Here is a 23,394-nt window from a genome sequence, read left to right on the forward strand (position 1 = left end):
CACGATAACATATAGATGCCTCGCTACCTGTTGCCTACTGCAGGAGCCCTGTGGCTCTGTCAGATAAATCTTGGACTGGGAACCTCCAGGCTGGCAGTTCAGATCTACCAGCTACTCTACTGGTCAAAAGATGAAATTATCTGCTCTTACCAAGATGAACAGCCTCAGAAATCCTGTGTACGGTTGCTTTGAGTCAGAATTGACTTGATGAAATTGGTGTTAAATGCATCATCTTTATTGTATGCACATTTAATAATGCTAGCCCAGCTTAAAATATTTTTGATTAGTAAAGTTACCTTTATGATTATTTATGTAAGACATAGGCCTTCACGGAAGTATCCTCTTTCCAATTGCCAGCAAGTCTCTTCTAACTCATGGTGAACATATGTGTGTGGGGGGAGAGAGGGAGGTGCGGGGAGGGGAGTAGACCCTGCTCCATAAGTTTTTAAGAGCTGATTTTCCTTTCGAAAGAAAACATCAGGGCCTCTTCTTTTTAAGGGTGTCACCATGGGCTGAAACTGCCAACCTTGCGGCAGCATCCAAGGACGTTCATTATTGGACACTGCCAGGGCTTCTGTATGATCACATGTGGAATATTTGCTTTGTGTTTGTCTTTACCAAATATGAAATCAACAAACATGCTGAAAAAGAGGCAATGCCTTAGAAGGTAGAAAGCTTACCCCTGTGGAACAATTTAAAAAGAAAAGAGGATATTGACTGAGTTCCTGCACCCATTGACCCAGCTTCTTAAAATTGGCCCTTTGCTTTCTGCATGTGTTACACTTAGGGCCCCGGTGCTAACGTGGCTGGCGCATGAGCCTGCCTCTAAGAACCTGTGAAGAAGTTGGTCACTAGCTGAGACACGGGATTCCCCCTGCCCCACCACCACCATTCATTCTCAAACAACAGGAAGAACTAATGAACTTCAAGTTTCATATAAAACTCTATTCTGCATTCCACTCCTGTGATACACTCTTCATGGTATCACAAAATTTCAAGTGATTACAAGCTGAGAATGCAAGTGCATCTGTAAGGTTAGCTGAAGGTCAGAGGGCCCCAGTCTATCATAGCCCCCACTCTGAAATCAATAAGGACAGTTACTTGGACTGACTGTGCAAGATATGGGTGGGGACTAAAGAGGTTGCTGAAAACGTATTTGTTAAGACCCCAAGCACTGCTATGATAAAGTGCAGTCCCTATTGCTTTTGGAAGACACACAAGCAAGTTCTGATGGCTTGAAATAGATCTTGGAAGGCATTTATCCTCCTCTATATTGCCCTTCTCTGGTTTGCTTATCAGGAAAGCAAACAATACCCACATCTGGCAGGGTTCCTGAGACCAATGTATTTGTCCCAAGCCCAATCCCGACCTCTCTCAGGACAACACATCTCACAGGAGGCAATGCACAAAAACATGTTCTGCATCCAGGTATCCATCAGGTTAGCTCCTGCGTTGTCTCCTTGTTCCCCAAACACATCCTCACCTGTCAGCCATGTACTCTGATGGCTTGCTCCTTGTTGAAAGAAGAGATTCATGACCACACAGCCAAATGTGTACCGTGTTTGGAAGCAATGCAAAACCATATTTTCCACAGACACTTCCTTCATATCCTTCTTCATATTAATACTGAGTTCATCTTACTTTAACAACCATTGAAGAAAACTTAAGCACAACCATATTACCTATGATATATTAGAATGCAGTAAGAAAAGGCAACAGATGGGTTTTTTTTAGCTTGAAAACACAAACTTAACCCACCAAGATACATAAATGTTAGGCAGCATTTTTCTACCTTATGGAAATAGGAAGGGACCAAAGACAAGGAACAATTGATACCTTTGGCATGGGGAACTGACATGCTCCGGAGCAATAATAGGCATCAAATGACTTGGGAGAGATAATCCATTCACTCCAGCCAATATCTGCAAAGTCGACTTTAAGGTATCGCCTGGCACAATTCCGAGGTTCAATCCACTGCTTTCTCCTTGCCTTCTTCAGAGTGTGCTCATCAAACTGGAGTGTCTGGCTTTTCTGGTGAGGCCCCTTCCTTTGTTTCTTTTTGGTCTTACTCTTCTCGGGGGGCTGAGTCTGAAGTGTCTTGTAAGGCTTTCTTTCCTCCCAGACCCCGTCTTCCTTATACTGGTATTCTGCCCCAGGAAGCTCGTTGTTCTGCAGAGGCAGTAGGACCCCAGTGGAACGCTTCTTCCTCCCTGGGATAGAAAGAGCAGCCCGGATATGGCTATCCAGTTGGGGCAATGCCCCTGTGGGGAAATTCCGATGTCCTTGTAAGCTAGACACTACACTTTCTGGCTCAGAGATGGCAGCATCATTGGCATACACCAAGATATAAGGCTCTGGGAAGGGTGGCATTCCCTCTGGCAGCAGGTGTCCTCCAGAGGTTATGTTAAACCCCACAAGGAACTCCTCACTTTCCTTGGCTTTCCTCAGAAATTGAGTGATGTCTTTAGATAGCCAGGACATGATGTCTTGATGAAGTCTGGCCACAGTTATGGAAAGATGACCTAGGAGTTGACTTTGGTTTCTGTTAGATTGGAGGATCCACGCAGAGAGATCAATCTGAATGTGTTTCCTTTGAGGGTGATGTGAGCATCTTTGGGATGCTGGACAACTCAGGCTGATGTTTCTTAGCTCTCCAACGTAGAAATACAGTGTGGCCGACAAAATGTTTTCAGACTTGGTCAGAGATGTCAAGTTGAAAATATGCAGTCCCTTTCTTCCCAGGGTTCCTAAGAAGGGAGAGGAATAGAGTAAATAGGAGCAATTTTAAATTCCAGACCAGGATCAGCTATTTTACTAGTTCACTCTTCCCTTTGCGGAAGCACTGTGACTATATTCTCGTTGTGACACAGTAGTAAGCATAGGAGATGGGAGCTGAGAGTTCTAGCTTTTAATCCTGTGAGCATCAAGACCTATGCCAACTTGCAAAGTATTATAATGAGTTTTTCCTGACACAGTGCAGAGTTGACTTACTGTTTGTAAGTGTGGAGTTTGAAATTACCCGGATTCAATGTCTGTCTTAGTCACTTCTCAACTTTGAGCAAGGTATTGTCCTTATTCGTGAAATACAGCTGACGCGTACAACTGATGACATATTCAGTAAACGCCACTTGCAAAGCTCTTTCGACAAAGAGTCCACAAATGTTTCTTAACTACAAGTTATTATCCTGGATAGCAGAACTCACTGTACTATAGGGAGAAGATCTTTCATTCGCCCCACGAGATTGAGGCTGCTAGATGAGTGTGGGTAAGCAAGATAGCATATTTCAATATTTTGAAAGAACGAGCCACACATTCCAAGTGTCAGTAAATAATGATGATGATATTGTAGAGCTTGTCTGAAGTTTAGATGCTGCTCAATTTTGAGCTGAAGCCTATCTATAGCATAAAGGTTATCAACTTGTTAATCTTCAGCAAATAAACATTACTGAAATATACCTATTATATTTAGCATTATACAAATCTATGAGGCCTGGTAGCATAGTGGTTAAAATGCTTGACTGATAACTGAATGACTGGCAGCTCAAATCTACCGGCCACCCTCTGGCAATCTGATTCTGGAAAGGTTTACAGCCTTGACAATCCTTTGGGAACATTCTACCTTGCCCCCTAGAGTTGCTGTAAATCAGAACATGCCTTGATGGCAGTGGGTTTTGCTCTTGTACAAATCCAGAAATGCGAGTCAGTAAGAGAATAAGAGATCTATGAAAAAGAAATCGTGAGGAGAAATTGGTTCCATCTTCTACAATCATCTAGTGAATTACTTACTAATAAGGCTGAAGTTAGAATTTGAGCAGCCTCAGCCCTGGGATCTGTCACCGAAGCCCAAGCCCTTCTCTGTGCACTTGTTTCATATACATATTTGCTTCGGGAACACACACGCAATCACGAAATTATGTTCTTGATCAAAAACATATTTCAGTAAAAACAAAACATTTTTATAAAGATGTGGAAACTTAAAATGAGTTCATTGGGTCCCTAAGCACAAGGGAAGTGCAATGGGAAACATATTTTACTCATTTTTAACATTGTGTGAAGGAAAAGGAGGAAACTGCCATTTGTGCACATTTGTATAATCCATGACACCAGGATAATATTTTACAGACCTTTATAACAAAGACATGGCATCCAGGTTGCGGGGAGACTCGGATCTTAATTCATACCAGGCACCATGACATATACTTTTACCCAAACATTGTGTGGCAGATGGAAGGTTGAAATAGAAGACCGAGAAGTCACTCTGTTCTAAGTATGTGGCAATCGAGTGGCTGCCATACAAATATCCTGGCAGAGAATAAAGGCACTCCGAGGGACATGGGTGGCACGATCTTACTGGGTACACTAGTCCTACCCCTCCCCCAACCACATTTCGCTTCAAAATGTATCTTTCTTTCCAACACGTTTCTAGACACCTTGTGACCTGCTGTTAACTAGCCAGCCCCCACTCTAGTGTATAATCTTCAACATTTCCTCATAAAAGCTTCAAAATCTACCATACTCTCTGGATGGCTTTCTTTTTCGTCCAGCGCGTTATTTTGAAGTCCCACATCCACGTCCAACCATAGTGGCACCCTTCCCAGTAGTGGACCTCAAGTAAGTAGCCTAACCTCGCAATGTTTGGGTTTTCTCATCTGTGAAATGAGCCCGGAATGCACACTTCCGTGTGGCTATGCAGATTAACGGAAAGAATGCAAGTAAAGCACATGGCATATTGTAAATATTTTGAGAAATGCCAACTAATTATAACTACTTAAAAGAACAGCGATTAGCCACATGTAATTACATTGAGATGTGCTATAAGCGTAACCCATCTATGGGGTTTCCAATGGTTAATCTCTCTGAAATGGACAATCCTTCTTCATAGTTTGTTCTTGGACTGGAAACTCTGCTGAAACCTGAGAGTTTTTAGTGACCCTTCTGCTATTGGAAATACCAGCAATATATTGCCTTCAGCATCCACACAATGCAAAAGTCCTCTCAGTATAACAAACCTATCAACAAGTTGTCAAGGATTTCATCTTGCTTGGATCCACAGAAGCAACTGTCAAGAGATTGAACGACACATTCCATTAGGTAAGTCTGCTGCACAAGAGCTTTCTAAAGTATTGAAAAGCATAGATGTTACCTGGAGGACTAAGGTACTCCTAATTGAAATGGGTTTTTTTTCAACTGTTTCATATGCAAGTAAAACTAGACACCGAATAAAGGAAGACCAAGGACAAGTGTACACATTTGAACTATGGTTTTGCAAAGAATATTGAAAGTACTAAAAAAAAAGTGGAGACTTTGTTTCACGTATTTGGATATGTTTGCAGGAGAGACCAGTTCTGGAAGAAGGATATCATGCTTAGTGATGTTGAGCGACAGTGAAATAAGAGCGTCTCAAGGAGATGGATTGCAATAGTAACTGCAACAGTGGGCTCAGACATAAGAGCAACCGTGGGGGTGGTGTAGGATCGGGCCGCGTTTAGTCCTGTTGTTCTGAGGGGCGCTCTTTATCTTGATGGCACCAAACCACAGTGACCTAAGTGTAAAGTAGACACTGGAGTTTGAAGATTGTACGAAAAGGAATGGAATTTTTCTCCTTAATATAGGTTTTGATTAAAAATTGAAATGGCAATATTTTAAAATATTATTTAAAGACTATATTTTAAAATAATTTTCTCCTGTTTTTTCTTCAAAATTTCAAATGTATCTACTAAAAAATTTAAATCACATATGTGGCTCACAATATCTTTCTATTGATCAATGGTGGTTGACAAAAATAACTATATATGGATAGTCTAAGAGGGAAATACAGTGAAGAATAAAAAATTATATTAATGTGAGTATATGAACAAAACAGTCAACTGGGCAAAAGAGTCCCTTCCTGGTATGTGGCTTTTCACCCCCCTTTACAAAGTGCATATCAGATAGATAATTTGGGTGATAGCTTTTGAATTTTGCTTCCCGCTTACTATCTGACTCATACATTCGAACCACATTTGACTTACCCAGTTCTACAACTGTGGGAACCACTGCCTGCTATAAATCTCTCTCTCAATTCTCTCTCTCTTTCTCTCTCTCTCTCCACACACACACACACACACACACACACACACACACACACACACACACACACATACACACACACACACGCATCAATGGTTTTGCCTACTATAAATCTCTCTTAATTCTCGCTCTCTCTACACACACACACACACACACACACACATATCAATGGTTTTGCTTATCTAGACAACCCAAGCAACGCTGACATTTTGCTGGGTAAAGGGTCAGCATGACGGAGGAAGGCCCTCAGTGAGATGGACTGCCGCACCTGCTGCCAGCATGGGCTCCAACCTGACAAATAATGCTGAGGATGCAGCCCGACGAGGCCAGCTGTTCCTCTCTGTAGAGTCACCGTGAGTGAGAACCAACTGGACAGCACCTAACAGCCACAGCACGCGCACGTGTGCGTGCACACACACACATGGGCGCACTCTGCTAAAATAATGCACTCCTCTCATCCTCTTCTGAAACATCCCCTTTCCTTGTCATCCTGAAAGATATGGCTCAAAATCCACCCCTCCTGTTGTTAGAGTCAGCTCAACTCATGGGAAATGCAATGAAACATGACACAATAGATAAGAATACATAAATAATAATAATAAGGTTTTGATGCATACCACAAAGGAGTTTCAATTTGTTATTGTGCCCTATTGTAGATACTTCAAGAATTTTAATTTTATAGGATCTGCAGGGGTTGGTTTGCACCTATGGGTTCTTCAGAAGTCAGAAGCTCATACCTCAAAAATGTCCATGTTTAAAATGGAAAAAAAACAGTGTAATAAGTATGGACTTGAGAAAATGATGATAGAGGGAAAAAGAAGATAGAAGAATCTTCTCGAAGGTAAAAATATATGTTAGCAACATCCATTCAGTTGTTGTTGTTAGGTGCCATCAAGTCGGCAACAACCCATAACGCCCCTCTTCCCAACAGAACAAAACCCTGCTTCGTCCTGTGCCAACCGCACAGTTGTTCAGAAGCCCCAGGCCCTCGATGCAGCCACTTCATCAATCCATCTTTCGAGGGCCTTCCTATTTGTCCCTGCCATATGCTTTACGAAACAAGATGTCCTTCTCCCAGAACTATCCTCTCCTGACAATATGTTCAAAGCATGTAAGGCAAAGTCTTGTCATCCTTCCCTCTAAAGAGCACTCTGGCCTTACTACCCATATGGATGTTTGCCCTTTTAGAAGTCCATGATACTTTGAATATTCTGCTCCAGCACTCCAATTCAAATACATCGAGTCTTCCTTAATCAATGTTCAATTTTCACAAGCATATGATGCAGTGGAGAATACCATGGCTTGGGTCAGGTGCACCTTAGTCCTCAAAGAAACATCCTTCATTTTCAATACTCTGAGGAGATCTTGTGCAGCAGATGTACCTAATTCAATACGTCTTTGATCTCTTAACTGCTGCTTGGATTGTGGACCCAAGGAAGACAAAATCCTTGACAACATCCATCTTCTCTCCATTTATCATGCTGTTACCTATTGGTCCAGTCATGAGAAGTTGGGTCTTCTGTACATGAGTTGTAATCCATGCTGTAGGTTACAATCCTTGATCTTCATCGGCAAGTGCTCAATTCCTCCTCACTTCCAGCAAGGTTGTGTCATCTGCACACTGTAGGTTGTTCATCCTGATGACACATTCTTCTTCATATAATCCAGCTTCCTGATGGTTTTCTCAGTACATAGAGTGAACATGTATGGTGAGAGGATACAACCCAGACACACATGTTCCCTGATTTTAAACTATACAATATTCCCTTGTCCTGTTTGCACATTTACCCCTTGTTCCATGTACAAGTTCAATTTCTGAATGAGCACAAGGAAGTGTTCCAGAATTCCCATTCTTCTCAAGGTCATCCACAGTTTATTATGGTCCACACAGTCACATGCCTTTGCACAGTCAATAAACACAAGGAAACACCTTTCTGGCGTTCTCTGCTTTGATCCAAATTCCATCCGACATCAGCAATGATATCCCTCATTCCACGTCCTCTTCTGAATCCTGCAGAACACCAGGCAATTCCCTGTCAATTTGCTGATGTATCCATTGTTGGATGATCTTAAGCAAAATTTTACTTCGATATGATATGAATGATATTATTCGATAGTTTGAGCTTTCTGTTGGGTCACCTTTCTTGGGGATAAGTACAAATATGGATATATGCCAGTCAGCTAGCCAGGCAGCTGTTTCCCAAATGTCCTGGCATAGAAGAGTGAGTGCTTCCAGCGCACGTTCAGCTTTCTGCAGTGTAAACACCTGGAGTCTTGTTTTTGGTTAAGGCATACAGCACAGTTTGAACTTCTTCCTTCGGTACCATTGATTTTTGCTCATATGCTCCCTCCTAATATGGTGGACTGTCTACTAGTTCCTTTCAGTCACCGTGACTCTGGGACAGTGCCATCTTCTCCCGATGCTTCCTGCATCTAGACTCTCCAGGGGAAGCAGGCTCCAAGGCAGTTTCAGTGTCTCCTACTTATATTTTTTGTCTAGGATTCTCTTTGTAACTGTACGAACAAGAGATTCCAGACCAAGCCCACTGCCACGGATGCCTACTTTTAAGGACCATATAGGACAAAATAGAACTGGCCACTAACTGCCACAGTTTTCTCGTAGGGAGCTGTCAGTGGGTTGGAACTGGCTTCTCTTGTAGCAGTGGCATGTGCTTAGCCACAGCATCCCCAGTGCTCCTTAAACAGAACACAATGCAAGGCTATTATGGAAAGATTTCTTTGTGGCAAAATAGTGTGTGAATGGGGACGGAGATAACCTCTCAGGTCCCTTGCAAATAACGATAACAATCTTTGTTTTTCCAATTCATACTGAGGAAATGTGTTAGATGCCAAAACATAACTACCAATAGGTGGTGCTCTTTTCTTACTATTTGTTGACTGGAGCACAAACCTGGATTTTTCTTGTTGGGTAACACACACACACACAAACATACACACACACACGCATGCTTAGCAGTTTAGTTCCTGTCCGTCACTGATATGAAAATACTTGTCTGGATTGTCTAGGATCATAATATATGAAAATAGACCTCAGGTGTTTTTCTGAGGCAGACAGTCTTTCTTTTACACACCTGCTGGGACTTTGCACCTGTTGTTACTTCTCCCTGGAATGCCCGTACCCACCCTTTCTCTTCTTGATAACTCAGATTATTTTACGACAAAGCAGGGGCACAGCCCCTTGAGGCAAGCTTGTCCTGACGACCTACTCCTTTGGTCAGGACCCTCCTCCCAGTACAATAGTCATCCCACTACGGCTCCTTTCCAAGCCCACAAACTCCTGAAGACATATGCACAGCCACCAAGTTGGTGCTGAGTCATTGTGACCCTGTCAATAAGGCCCTGAATTACCTCTGAATCTTCAGGTCCTGGCACAGGGCTTGGCTCCTGGGTGGTATTCAATAAAGGCTTCTTTTTACAATAAACACATTTAGTCCAATGTGCTCATCTCTGTGTCATCAAGTCAATTCTGACTCATAGAGACCCTACAGGGCAGGGTAGAATGGTCCCTGTGGGTTTCCAACATGTAACTCTTCATGGAGCTAGAAAGCCTCCCCTTTCTCTCATAGAGCAGCAGGTGGTTTAGAACTGCGGGCCTGGTAGTTAGCAGTTCACACATGGATACTCCGCCACCAGAGCTGTCACAGCCATGCAGAAAGGAGCCAAGAGCAACTGATTTGAGAATGGAACCTGGATATTCTACCACCACTATGGATTTTCTTTTCCAGGAACTTGATTGTTCGAGGCAGATGTATTTCTGTTCTGTCTGTAAAGAAAGCACCTGCCCTTGTCTCTGGAATGTAGTCTCTGACTTAGAAGCAGCAGTGCTATGGTAATGGTTCGATTCCTCTCAAGGACTAGCTGAGGGAGGTGCCTAGGGAGGGGAAGTGGAAGTTCACCTCCATGCTGGCCCACACAGAACGTTTTCAAAGTGAATTAGCACGTACAATGGAAAGCTTTCTATGTGAAGTTGGATTTTAAAACAAATAGACTAAATGAAATCTTGATGATTAGTTAAATCCCCAGGAAGCAGGAAAAACATTTTAGTCATGCAGAAAATATGTAACTAGGAACAACTTTTTTCCACTTCTTTTTCCAGCGAAGTACAGCTGCTAGAAATGTCAGGGTGCCTAGGAGAGAGCCACGCAGCCAGAGTATCACTGGATGAGCACTTAATGCTGCTGTTGATACAGTTTCTGTGTGCTACCTTCTAGCGTCAGGCAACGGCAAGATGGAGGGCTCCTAGAGCAGAAAGCCATTGACTTTGTTTTCCTAGTAGAGTTCCAGTTGAATGACTGATTTCGTAGGACCTCAAAACAACCATGTCTCTGCCCAAAGTCTAAACCTTGTCCAAAGATGATATAATGTATGTTTTTCTGCAAGAGCAGAATGCTCATTAATCAGTTTATCTCCTCTTAGCCTCCACCCACAGGCATTCCTAGACTGCGAGCTCTCAGAGGGCAGCCCCGTGTCTTATAAATCTTCGTCTTCCCCGCAGGTCGCACAAGCAGGAGCATTTAGATCCTGGAAAATATCTGTTACATTTGTTGAGTGAGCAACTGTGTAAACTTCCCTAATCTAAAAGTGTTTTCTACTACTTAACACTAAAGTGAATAAACTAACAAGTAGGTTCAAGTTTCCAAAGTCAGCAGAAGCCCATCTTGGGCCAAAGTGCTGTTGGATTTTTTCTAGTTCATTGGGGAAAAAGCATTAATAGAACCAAATCCAAACCAAACTCAGTGCCCCTGAGTCCTTTCTGACTCACAGTGACTCGAGGATCCGGTAAAGTGGAACTGCCTCTTTGAGTTTGGGGGCTGTAAATCTTTATAGAAGCAGGAGGTCTCCTCTTCCGCCCATGGAGCAGCTGGTGGGTTCAAACTTCTAAACTAGTGGAGAGCAGCCCAATGCACAATCCACTACACCACGAGGGATCCTGGGCTTATTTTGACAGGTGTATATAAAAGATAATAGCATTGCCTTTTAATATATAAGTGGTAAAATGTAGGTCGTTGTTTCATGGGAAGTTTTTTTATTTGTTTGTTCGTGAATGTGTTTAAGAACCTTCTGCCTGACTGAGTACCAGTCCTCATAGCAACCCCATAGGACTGAGTAGAAGCATTGGGCTAATAATTTTAACTTTAGTTTAATTCAATTCAATTAAACTAAAATGCGTACGAGGTGTCTACTCTGTTACAAATCTATGGCAGATCTTCAGGTAAGAGGGTGGATGAGCTATGACCCTTGCTTCCCAAACACTTACTTTGTAGCCATCCTACTTTGAAGCAATCTATTTGTGCTCTGAGAAAAGGGCTAGCAACTACTGAGTAGTTTACATCGAAGCCTCCTCCAGGGGACAACGTGCTATGAAGAGAGTAGTATACAATCCAAAGTAGAAAAAAATCTCACTGTTACATTCCAATATGCCATTTGTCCATGGAAAGGTCCATTCAAAGGACCAAGTGAGCGCAGACAGAGCACCACGCAATCAATTCTACATTTCAAACTAGCTATGATAAGATATCCTCGAAATGCTAAGGAGATGGATTTAGAGAAGTGTTTTTCAACTTGAATTTGCATCTGCATCACCAGACAGCTTGTTAAAACTTAAAGGCCAAAGTCCCATCCTCACAGTCTGATTCACAGCCATTGAGTCCATTCCGACTCAGAGCAATGCCATAGGACTGAATAGACAGAACTGTCCCTTTGGGCTTCTGAGGCTGTAAATCTTTCTCCCAGAGAGCAGATGGCGGGTTTGTGGTTAGCTGGCCCATGTTCAATCCACTATGCTCCCAGGGATTTTGAGGCTGGAATATTTTGATTCTAACAAGTTTCCAAGTGATACTGGTGCTGCTCTTTTACTCCCCACACATTGAGAACAACTGACATTGAGAAATCACAAATAGGTCTCTAGGACTCCAGACAATCACCTATTCTGAACGTGTTAGATAGGTTTGGGCCTTTGTGAAAAGCTAGAGGGAGACAATCTCTCAAAATACTGAGAGCATTAAGAAAATCTCCGTTCTAGAGAGCTTCTAGTCTAGATGGTTAATGAGTTTTCTCATTTTCCCACTTGAGTTTCTGTGAGACAGACACTGGATGAATGAAAAATAACTTGATCGATGAAGAAACTAAAAATAGCAATTAATATCAATTGGCTTTACAATAAGTGTATCAGCCAAGAGCAGAATTTAGATCATTTAGTCGGCTCCAAAGGAGTCTTACAGTACAGTGGTTTAAGGGCTTGGGTGGTAACCAGTAGGTTGGAGGTCTGAACCATTTAGCTGCTCTGGAGAAGAGAGCTGTGGCAGTCTGCTTTTGTAAAGATATAGAGCCTTTGGAAGCCTGTAGTCTAGTCTGTCCAGTAGGGTGCTTATGAGTCTGAATGGACTTTCCAGCAATGGAGTCCGTTGGTTTGAGCAGGCAGTGCAAACGGTTTGCATTCTTCTGCTACCTTACAGACAATTCAAATCCACCTTGTGGCATGCCTGAAAGAAAGGTTCAGTATTAGGCTTGCATTCAGATTTTCAAAATCAAACCAAACTCACTGCCATTAAGTCAATTCCTGCTCAAAGCACAGGGCACACTAGAATTGCACTTTTGGGTTTCCCAGGTTGTGTATCTTTATGGGACCAGACAGCCTCATCTTTCTCCAAAGGAATGGCTAGTGGGTTTGAACTGCCGACCTGTTGACTGAGTAGTCTGTTCCTGTTAGGGATTGTAAATGGGAAAAAGAGGCTTTGATTCAGTTGGAAAGTGCTATAGGGTAGGGAAAACCATTCAAAAGCTGAATAAAAACATTTTGATGTTGCAGCACAAAAGTTTTTGAATAACCAACAGAAAATATAAGTGCAATTTTTAAAGTTAAAATATGAGTGAAAAATTTTATATCGCATATATCATTTTATAATAAAATACAGTGAATAATGAGGATTATATAAGATATGTAATAAATGTCTTTCATCAGGTGCAAATGATGACCAAGCATTAACAAGGTGATGTGGAAGATCTGTGTCCAACTTTTTTTTTCATCAAAAGCATAACAGTCACGAATAATAAAGAGTAGATGGTCATATGAGAAAGAGCCCCAGTGGCGCCATGGTCACGCACATGTCTGCTAACCCAAAGTCAGTGTTCAGAACCCACCAGTCACGGGGGGAATCTTACTCCCACTCACTTTCTTAGACGCAGTCTGAACACCCAGCAACCCTACACGATGGCACAGAACCCTTTCCAGTGCGGGAACTCATCACAGAAACAGCCTCTCTTTCGGCCCATGCAGCGGGTGGTGGGTTCTAGCCACTGACTCTTGGTTAGTAGCAGCCGGGATCGTCAGGGTTGCTTCTGTATCGAGGACGGCCCTGGACATCCTAAGGTGGCTAGGGGTTGCACTCAGTTGGAAGACAGACAGCAACCAATAAATCCTGTGGACAATGCTGCTGAAGGAGAATTCAGGAAGATCCACAGAACATAAAATCCAATACGAAGAGATTCTGAAGGTACATTCAGGGAAATTTAAAACATGCAATCAAAATGGTGGTACAATTCTAATAAGAGCCAACATCAATAAATAACACTATAAAGAAATATTCTGAAATAAATACTAAATAGGAAAAAGGGAAATAAGAAGCTATTCAGTAGTGGACTTAGTATGGATATTCACCCTTGTAATTATTTTCATAACGTTTCAAAGGCATTTATAGAGTATTTATATCATATATATATATATATATATATATATATATATATATACACTCTGTAGAACAGAACTCCTTTCCATTGCTCAAAGAAACCAGAGTTTCAAATTTTGAAGAAAAAAAACAAAGGCATTCACTATATTTTATGCACCTTGCTAAATTAGGAAGGTTTTAACCCCAATCCTCTAAAACACTCTTTGTGAGAAGAAAGATCCTTACTTTTAGAGGACTCACTAGCATTTAAAGAATGTAAAAAGTTTGATAGCAAAGAAAATGGGTCATTTTGTTATAGCCCAATATTTCCAAATTTATATCACGATGGAATACAACGTTATGTCATACCTATTGAAATCTTTCCAAACTTCAGTTTTCTGAGAAAGGCTCTCCTAGAAAGTAGTCCGGGCTATCAGGAGTACAGGGCTCCTGTAGAAAATAGTCCGGGCTATCAGGAGTACAGGGCTCCTGTAGAAAATAGTCCGGGCTATCAGGAGTACAGGGCTCCTGTAGAAAGTCAACCGGGCTATCAGGAGTACAGGGCTCCTATAGAAAGTAGTCCGGGCTATCAGGAGTATGAGGCTCCTGTAGAAAGTAGACCGGGCTATCAGGAGTACAGGGCTCCTGTAGAAAATAGTCCGGGCTATCAGGAGTACAGGGCTCCTGTAGAAAGTCAACCGGGCTATCAGGAGTACAGGGCTCCTATAGAAAGTAGTCCGGGCTATCAGGAGTATGAGGCTCCTGTAGAAAGTAGACCGGGCTATCAGGAGTACAGGGCTCCTGTAGAAAATAGTCCGGGCTATCAGGAGTACAGGGCTCCTGTAGAAAGTCAACCGGGCTATCAGGAGTACAGGGCTCCTATAGAAAGTAGTCCGGGCTATCAGGAGTTTGAGGCTCCTGTAGAAAGTAGACCGGGCTATCAGGAGTACAGGGCTCCTGTAGAAAGTAGACCGGGCTATTAGGAGTACAGGGCTCCTGTAGAAAGTAATCCGGTCTATCAGGAGTACAGGGCTCCTATAGAAAGTCGACCGGGCTATCAGGAGTACAGGGCTCCTGAGCAGTGTTGGGGTTGGGAGGTGAACTGCTGTGCAGTTGAAAATTCATGTATAACTTTTGACTCTTCCAACGATTTTTAACTATTAATAGCCTACTATGGATTATGAGACATCGATAACATAAGCAATCTGTTACACATACTTTTTTGTGTTTGAAATGCCTAGTGGCTCTATAGGACAAAGATAGAACTTTCTATTACTGTAAAGAGAAATAGTCTCCAAAACTCAGAGGACAGTTCTACTCTGTTCTGTAGGTTTGTTATGAGTCTGCATTGACTCAGCGGCAGTGGATTTGTTTGGGGGTTTATTTTGGTATATATTATACATGGCACCCACCTAAAAGCTGCATTTTCAATAAAAAAATGACATTTCACAAAAACACCAGGTTTCCCTATTTGCTGGTGTGGTCGCAGCCAATAGTTGCACAACTTTTCTTTTCTCTTTCTGTTTCTCCCCTCAATGATTCTAAGCATGGAGGCCCAGGACAAGACAGCATTGTGTTCTCTTGTGCATGGGGTCACTATGACACAGATGGCATCTAGTAATAACAAGGATCCCTGGTGACACTGCCGGGTAAACTTTGGACTACTAACTGCAAGGTTGGTGGTTCAAATCCAACATCTGCTCCTTGGGAGAAAGATGAGGCTGTCTAGTCCTGTAAAGAGTCTCAGTAACCTTGGGGTCACTATGAGTGAAAACCAACTCTGGGGTTTGGCTTTTACACTGAAGGCTGGAATATTTATCTTGAGATGGCAGGCAATCAAAACCTCAATCTACAGTACATAATCATCAATTCAACTTTTGTATATGTGTGTGTAAGGCCAAGACTTTTCTCTGCTTCTTGGTAGCATATTCAGCATCACTAATGGCACTTTGAGCCATGTTGGTTATGATTTGGGATGCATTCGCAAGATCAGCAGTTACCAACACTTGCTCAGTAGAAAGGGTTACAGTCTCAGAATCCCACAGGGACAGTTCTACCCTGTCCTATATGGTCACCAGGAGCTAGAATCAACTTGAGGGCAGTGCTCGGTGGTAGTGGCACCAGGTGGCATTCAAGGGTTTGGGGACTGTAGTAAGCACAATGAATAATAAGTGACACCCCTAAGAGATAGCTTTGACTTTGAAATGCTGCTTACTGAAGAGATGGCCTGCTCACATGAAGAAGATTAACTTTTAAAATCATTCACATAAAAGTGGAAGGCACACAGTTCAAGCCTGTGTTGTTAAGGGTCCACTGTACAGTGTTTAACATGAGTTCAGTATGTTTGGAAACTGAAAAATTATGATGTCATATCTTCTTTCATAAAAGAAAGAAGGTAGTAGCGTGCTTGACACAATGGATGGATGTATGGATTGTGATAAGAGTTGTATGGGCCCCCCAATAAAATGCTTTTTTTTAAAAAAAAGCAGCCAAGTGCTGAAACAATTCAGCATCATGGCTCCTTGTCTTCAAATAGAGAGAGCAATACTGAAAGCACTTCAGTGGACCAAAGAGTAACAGGTGAGTCCATAGTCAGAAAGGAAGGTTTTCAACTACTTTGAGAGTAAATAAATAAGCTCATTATTTATTTTTTAAAAAGAAAAGACAGTCGTATTGCTTTGTTCAAAGTCTCTTCAAAAAAATAGACAGATACAAAACCCAAATCTTGACAATTCTGAAATGCTTGAAAGCAGATTTCATATGAATGTCTCTACTTTGGTTTTAGAAAAATCTGACCTCAGTCAATCAAGTGCTTATGAAATTTTATTGCTTAGATAAAAAATATATAAACCTCTTAATTATTCTTAATTATATTTTGTGTGCACGATTCCCTGAGTGAATTATCTGCTTAGGGGATTTTCCCCTTGACCCTCATGACCTCTTGGTCTCTTTGCATATGTCTAATGATATGAGAAAGCACAATTTGAAGAGATTTTTATATAATTTATTCTCTTTCTCCTTTCCATTAGCATGGATAATCAAGAAGTCATGGTAGTATGGATTTTTAAATGTCAGAGATTATAAAGTTGTCTTGCCTATTACAGTAAAAAACTTCATTATTGGCTATCATATACTCAAAGTAGTGTCTAATTCAAAGCAGCTGCTCACTGGAGCTCCCTCTCCAGATGTGCTGTTCCCCTTTAGATGAAAACAGCAGAGAATCTGAATACTCTTTCATTTCAATCGTTTCTAGGTGTCAGGAATTTCTAGGGAACTCTCTGTTCATACTCTGTTACCATCAAACCGAACTTATTATATCCCCTTATCATCAAACCCATTAAAAAATAAAGGTTTCCCACTGGCCCGTGGCTCCTACTAGAAGGGTGACCATCATTCCTTAATTACATATTATCTTTCTCCAAAACTCATATTTGAATCATGTATTTCATAAACATGTCAAAATCCTAATTTGTGGGTTTTTAAAGTTTCGAAGTCGTGGGAGGAGAGAATTTACTTCTCTGTGTCATAGGGAAATATTCACTTGTGAGTTTGGATTATTTGGTTTTCTTTCCTTTTTAAAAAAGCTATTGAGTTTGTCTGACTCTTTTCTTAAAAGCACCAAAACTTAGCCTTTTTGTCATTTCAAAACCAAACTCGCTGTCAGTGGGTCAATTATAACTCATTAGCAGAACTGCTACTTTGGGTTTCTGAGGCTTTAAATCGTAAGGGCATGACAGCCCGCTCTTTCTCCAGTGAAGCTATTGGTGGGTTTGAACACTGAACTTCCAGTTAACGGCTCAATGCATAGCCCACTACACCATCAAGGCAATACATCCTACCCTCTCCACCCTTGAAGTTAGTTACATGTCATATATTTTAATCCCTTTACTTAAACATGTCACTTAATGATTAAGAAAATAAAGATTAAGTGACCCTGGGATTGATGAAAAGGTAATAAACATAAGTTATTTCTCTTACAGGATCAAGACAGGAGACAACCTATGCAAACAATTCTTCTTTTAGTAGATGGCACCTAAGGACAACTTCTTAAACCTGTGATGCACTTAAATGCTGATTTAGTATTCTTCTTGTTTTCCTCCAAGGTGATGTGATTTTATTAAGCCAAAATGCCCCATCATCAATATTTCATGGAAATTATCTTTAAAAAGGGAACAAGAAAGCCCATCTTTATGGGATTCCATGCACATTACAAAAACACATAGCAGCCTCCCAAACGTAAGTTTTTGGCTCACCAAGTGAGTAGTGTCGAAGGAGGAGAAAAGGAGTTACCAAAAAGTGTATTTAGGATGACTGCCACCACCATGGAGTAATGGCTTAAGTAGAAAGTAATCAGAGGGAGACCACAGCAGCTACATTTCCACCAAAGATAGTCTAGGTTTAGAACAATAAATAATTTTAATCAGGTACGTTCCAAGGAGCAAGAACGTCGGAAGTCTGCTGGCTCAGCAGTCACTCCAGGTCTAAAACACACCACTTGGCCTGCCATTAAAATCGATCGCATCTTTGGTCCAGAGAAGCCCCTATGTTGTGAAACCTAAACACTGGGCTAGAAAGCACACCTGATTTATTAATGCCGACAGCATCTTTCATCTATACCAGAGCATATGTCCTAAGCTGAAGTGTATTATGTAAATGTTGGTACTGATGGAGCTAGAGAGACCCACAGGAAAGCCTAAGCACCTTCCAGGAGTCCTGCCTTATTGGAGCCAGAACTGCCTTATAATCAGGTCTTTTTAGCTGTGTTAGTAAGGAAACACTCTTGGAAGGGGTCCAACATGAACCACCTCTCCAAGAGTCTCCAATGAGGTAACGTGACACGTATGCTGCCACACACACAAAAAAAGTGTCTGTGTTTGATGAATAAGTCATTAAGGCTTTGAAAAATACTGAAAATAAAAACAATGGGACTTTGGGGCAAGCCTTACTATTTGTTTTCCTGTTTGCCAATTAGGATAGTCTCTAGGCTGTTAAAAGGATTACTTTTCTTATCAGGTCATAAAGCTTTGTATAATTTCAAGTGGAACGCCACCATTTCAAGTGGAATTCTGTCCCTCCCCTTTAGAGTTCATCATTTCATGACATAGGACTATAGTGTGGCTAACCAGGGACACTGAAATGACAAAACACTGAATAAATTGAAGCCAACAGGATATGGGCCTTTATTATTCAAAGATGTAAACATCACCCACTCGTGGTTTACTTGGCCCAAGACAAGCAAACAACAAAAAATCTATATAATGTGCACGTGGATGAAACAAGATAAAATTCCACCCACAAACCACATCATTCACACTCAGTATGAAATTTATTAATACCGAAAAACAAACAAACTCCAAATAAAAACAGAAAAAGAATAACTTGGTTTCTTGGGTGTCCCAGTTACTTCCTAGTACTATTTCTCAGAAAATGAATTATCAAGGAACGAGTAATTTGAGTATCTTCACTCCAGCCACCTGTCTTACCCGCCCAATTTCCTTCCAACTCCTGCTTCCACATTGTTCCCGGAGAACGCCATGAAAGCAAACAGAACTCTTCTCTGGTGTGGTCAGCTGTCAGGACAAGCTCATCAAGTGGCCGGAGGCTGTGGATAACCCAAAGCAGCCTTCTGTTTCCTGAGCGGAGGCCGGGTCCTCCCAGATTATGATCATGGTTTTCAGAAGAAAATGAAATCTGGTTCAACTCAGACTCCAGCTACAGACGTATGCATTAGAAACCATAATTCACATTTATTGTAAATGTCATCATGCCTAGGAGTCCCAGGGCGTATTTGCAGTGTCAGCCTAGGGTTGGCCTTGATGGATGTTCTAGTTTCCCTTCTCTTCCCCGCCCCCCCCCCCCAATCCCACTTATCAAAGCCTCGGGTGATTTCTTTTTAGTGATTGTGGCAGAATAGCCAGAGCAGCATGGGTTGGCCTGGACACAGGAAGACCGTTGGCTAGTTCTCAGCGTTTCCCTGAAGACAGGCTTTGCAAGCAAGCACCCTTTATCGTGGATGTCCTGAAGGGGAACACGCAGCGAGCATCCTCAAAGCATACAAACAGAGTTAGTGTCCAGGAAACTTTCCCTGGAGCTGTTAGCTCAGGAGAGGGAGGTTGTTAGCATAAGTTATAAGCTTCACCACAGGGGTTAGCAGAAACCCTGTTAAGCCGTGAATTTCAGTCTCTACTGCTGTGTGTTGAAAAGTGGATGAGCCGCTTTTCATTAGAGATTCCAAGAGATGTTTACATCCACCACCATCCCCTCCTCTTACAAATCCTCCCAGAGGAGATGGTACAAGTCCTCTTCGCCAGGAGATCCGTTTTTAATATAACCCCCTAATACTTGGCCCTGTTTGTGTGCTTGCCACCCAGGGCTCATCAAGTAGAAAGTGTGCAAGACATCCAGGGACACAAAAGGCCAGAAAGACTGAAAGAGGCTCGGGATCTGGACAAGCACTGCTCCAAAAGCAAGGGCAAGTGTGACTTCTCTCTCTCCAGGGCAGAGGGCTTGGCATAAAATGGCATCTGCTGTCTGAAAAACTTGGCGAACGCCCAGGCTATTCAAATTTCCACTCCCCGATTTAGGGATCATCTGCAGAAGGTACTGGGGTGTGAGCGGTGGGGTGGGGGGCGATGTAGACATCCCCGCCCAGAACAGAAGGGCTTAGCTGGGTTTGTGGTGTCCCTCTCTCTCCCCTTTCCCCAAGTAGATACCCCAGCGAAATCCTTTGATGTTCCCACGTCCCACTTCTCTCTCCTTTTCCCTGTTAACTTCAAACTCTAAACCTGGGGTTAGCAGGGAAAGTGCAGGTGTGACTGCATGGTGGACTAGGAATTGGAGTCGTCCCCAAGGGATGGGGAAAGCTGTCTGGGCAGCACCTAAAGCCCAGGGCAGGGTAGGGCGCTACACCAGAGGTGGCCAGGCAAGGGGCGCCTCGCGCTTCAGGCACTCACCTGCCGCTCCTGCTCGGTAGCTGCGAACAGTGTTGCCTTCCCGCAGGAGCTGGGGGCGCCGGGACCTGGAGCCCCGCTCATGGGAGCCTGGCATCCGAGCCGCTTCGGTCCTGCCACCGCCGCGGTACCTGTCATAGAGCCGCAGCATATGCTCGGACACCTTGTCGCGCGCCGGGAGCTCGGGACCCGGGCCACCACCTGCCGCGCGGTCGCCCCGCACAGCCTGGGGGAGCTCGGGGACTCGCTGCTGGAGTGTCCCTCCCTGCGCGAGGCTCGCGCAGCAGCAGCCCAGCCACAGGCAGAAGAGCCCGCGCGCCCCGGCCATGGCGAGGTCGCCGCGGCGCGTCCGCTCCCGGCGGCGCGAGGGGCTCCGCTGCCCCAGGGAGGGGTGGCTCCGGCCGAGCCGAGGGAGAACCCCAAATGCAGCAGCACCGGAGCCTGGGGCGCGACCGGCGCAGCGAGCCCCCAGCCCCGCTCGTGGGCGCGGGCCGAGCGCGGCCGGCAGGTGGGCTCTGGAAGGCGGCGGCGCGGAGCTCCGGGCGCGGGACGGGGGCCGGCGGTTCTGCCCGCGGACGCGGCGAGCGGCGGGGCGCGGCGGGGCGGGGGGGAGGCGGGTGTCTCCGCGCGTTGGGCTCCCCTCCCTCCCCGGTTCCTTTGGGAGCGGCGGCGCGGGGCAGCCGGGCCAGCAGCGGGTCGGGCGCCGCGCCGGAGGAGCCGGGTGCGCGCCGCGGGGCAGTCCCGGAGCTGCTCGCTCGCCTTTTCCAGGGATTGGAGGAGGCGCCGCACTGCCAGTCGGAGTTTGAGTGTGTGTGCGAGTGTGCGTGTGTGTACGCGCGCGCGTGCACGCGCGGGGGGGGCGAGAGGGAGAGAGAGAGAGAGAGAGAGAGAGAGAGAGAGAGAGAGAGAGAGAGAGAGAGAGAGAGAGGCTCAGCCTTCCCGCTCGTTTTCCGGCGGATCTGGACGGTCCGCAGCCAGGCTCCCCTTCTCCTAGGCTGGCCCCGCAGACTGGCAAGAGCCGGACAGTAGAGCCGCGAAGGGGGAGAGCCCAGAGGGGCCAGCAGAGGGACGGCCGGACCAGGAAGGCGAGGAGGAGCTGGCCCAAGGAGATGGTCCAGGAAGAAAGCAAGAGTTGAGCGTTTGCTTGTCTGTTTGCTTAATCCCTTCCCAAACTGCCGGACTTGAGCAAATGGACAAAGGCAAATGCGAGCGTCTTTCTGGGTTGTTGCTTCGCTGCTTCAAAGCGAGGCACGATGTGAACACCGGCCTGGGTCCTCTCCTGGAGCCTCCTTCTCCAGACCGGACCACAGCTGCCCAGCCCCTGCACCTGTGCCCCGTTTCCCTCCTCCCTGCCTCTCAGAGTTTGCCTGGCTGCCTCTCTCCCATCCCCCCTGCTCCCAAGCTTCAGTTTCCCCTGCTTCTTCCCCAAGGAGAAAAAAAATATGTGAGAGTTTCTCCCATCTGAACCACATGAAACCCCCAAACACCTCTTTCCCCCTCCCCCTTTCTCACTCCCAAGGCCTCTCCTGAGGTTTCCCTGAAGGCTGGTGCAGGGGTGGCGAGACTTCAGGGCTTCTAAGTCAGAGATCCTAGAGTCCAGAGGAGGCACTTACAGTTCAGAGGACTCTGACATCTTTTTCTTTTCTTTATTTTGGTAACTCTAAATTCTTTTTTCTAACTCAAACTCTTTTCTATTTCTACCTCTTACCTCCCTTTTTCTTGGTTGCAAACTTGCAGATTTTAATAACTAAGCATTTGTCCTACATTTACCATGCTCTATGAAGTCCTGGCGGCAATGCTGGGTAACCTTTGCATCGCTAGCTGCAAGGTTAGACGCTCAAATCCACCACCTACTCTGCTGAAGAAAGATTAGCCTATCTGCATACGCAATAGAGCACCATGTACTCTGAATGCACCTGGTGGCAGTGGGTTTTTATCATGCGCTAAGCACACATTCTTTACTTTTCACAGGTACCATCTTTCAAATATCTTTGTAACAGCATCTTACAGACCAGAACACACAAGGACAGTCAGTAGGTGGTCAGGCTTGACTTCCAAATTGAGGAAGTCTGACTTCTGTGCCCAAGCCCTTAATGGACACATGACTAATAATGAAACTAACCTTTAATTGACTAACGTTTCCATGTGACGACTCCTAGAAGTGTACTCGGGCATGGCAGTGCAGGGCTTAGCTCAACTCTGTCTGCTCGGCCAAGAAGTGGGCATTACTGCCTCTCTAAATCTCCATTTCTCCTTTGAAGGTAGATACAAACCGGTTCATTTCTGAGCTTCTTTGGCTGGAATTCGAAAACACTGCTAAAGTGACTGACACAGACTAGCCTTTAGTAAGGGTTTTATCCCTTGTTCACCAATTTATCCCAAACTCAGAGGACATTCTCCCTACTAAGTCACTTCTCAGCCCGCTGCGGTTTGGATTTTGCCCTTAGCAACCCCCTGAGCTGTTCTGCGGATAATAACACATACTTCGAGGGTGGTGGTGAGGATTAAATGAGATCATGGGTGTGATCTTTGCCTGGCACAAAGAACATAATAGCTTTTGTGATTACTAATGAAGACCTAATTGCAAAATTCAATAGGCCCTGGAAACTCTCCCCTCTTTGATTTTTCTCTGTGAATCTGTGGCTCTTTCTGCTCCCTTGTTTGCTATCCGTGAGGCTGTGAGTTGTCTC

General features: G+C 44.1%; 1 protein-coding gene across 1 annotated transcript in view; it reads right to left on the reverse strand.

Moving 5' to 3' along the window:
- BMP3 (bone morphogenetic protein 3) overlaps window positions 1-21,664 on the reverse strand; it is a 33,874-nt gene extending 12,210 nt beyond the window's left edge. The window contains exons 1-2 of the mRNA XM_075544144.1: window positions 20,708-21,664; window positions 1,837-2,747 (exon numbers count right to left, since the gene is read on the reverse strand). Coding sequence (XP_075400259.1) covers window positions 1,837-2,747; window positions 20,708-21,032 — 1,236 coding nt within the window. The 5' untranslated portion in view covers window positions 21,033-21,664. The remainder of the gene's footprint in view (window positions 1-1,836; window positions 2,748-20,707) is intronic.
- Between the last annotated feature and the right edge of the window lie 1,730 nt (window positions 21,665-23,394).

This window comes from Tenrec ecaudatus, chromosome 3 (genome assembly GCF_050624435.1).
Source record: "Tenrec ecaudatus isolate mTenEca1 chromosome 3, mTenEca1.hap1, whole genome shotgun sequence".
Taxonomy (NCBI): Eukaryota; Metazoa; Chordata; class Mammalia; order Afrosoricida; family Tenrecidae; genus Tenrec; species Tenrec ecaudatus.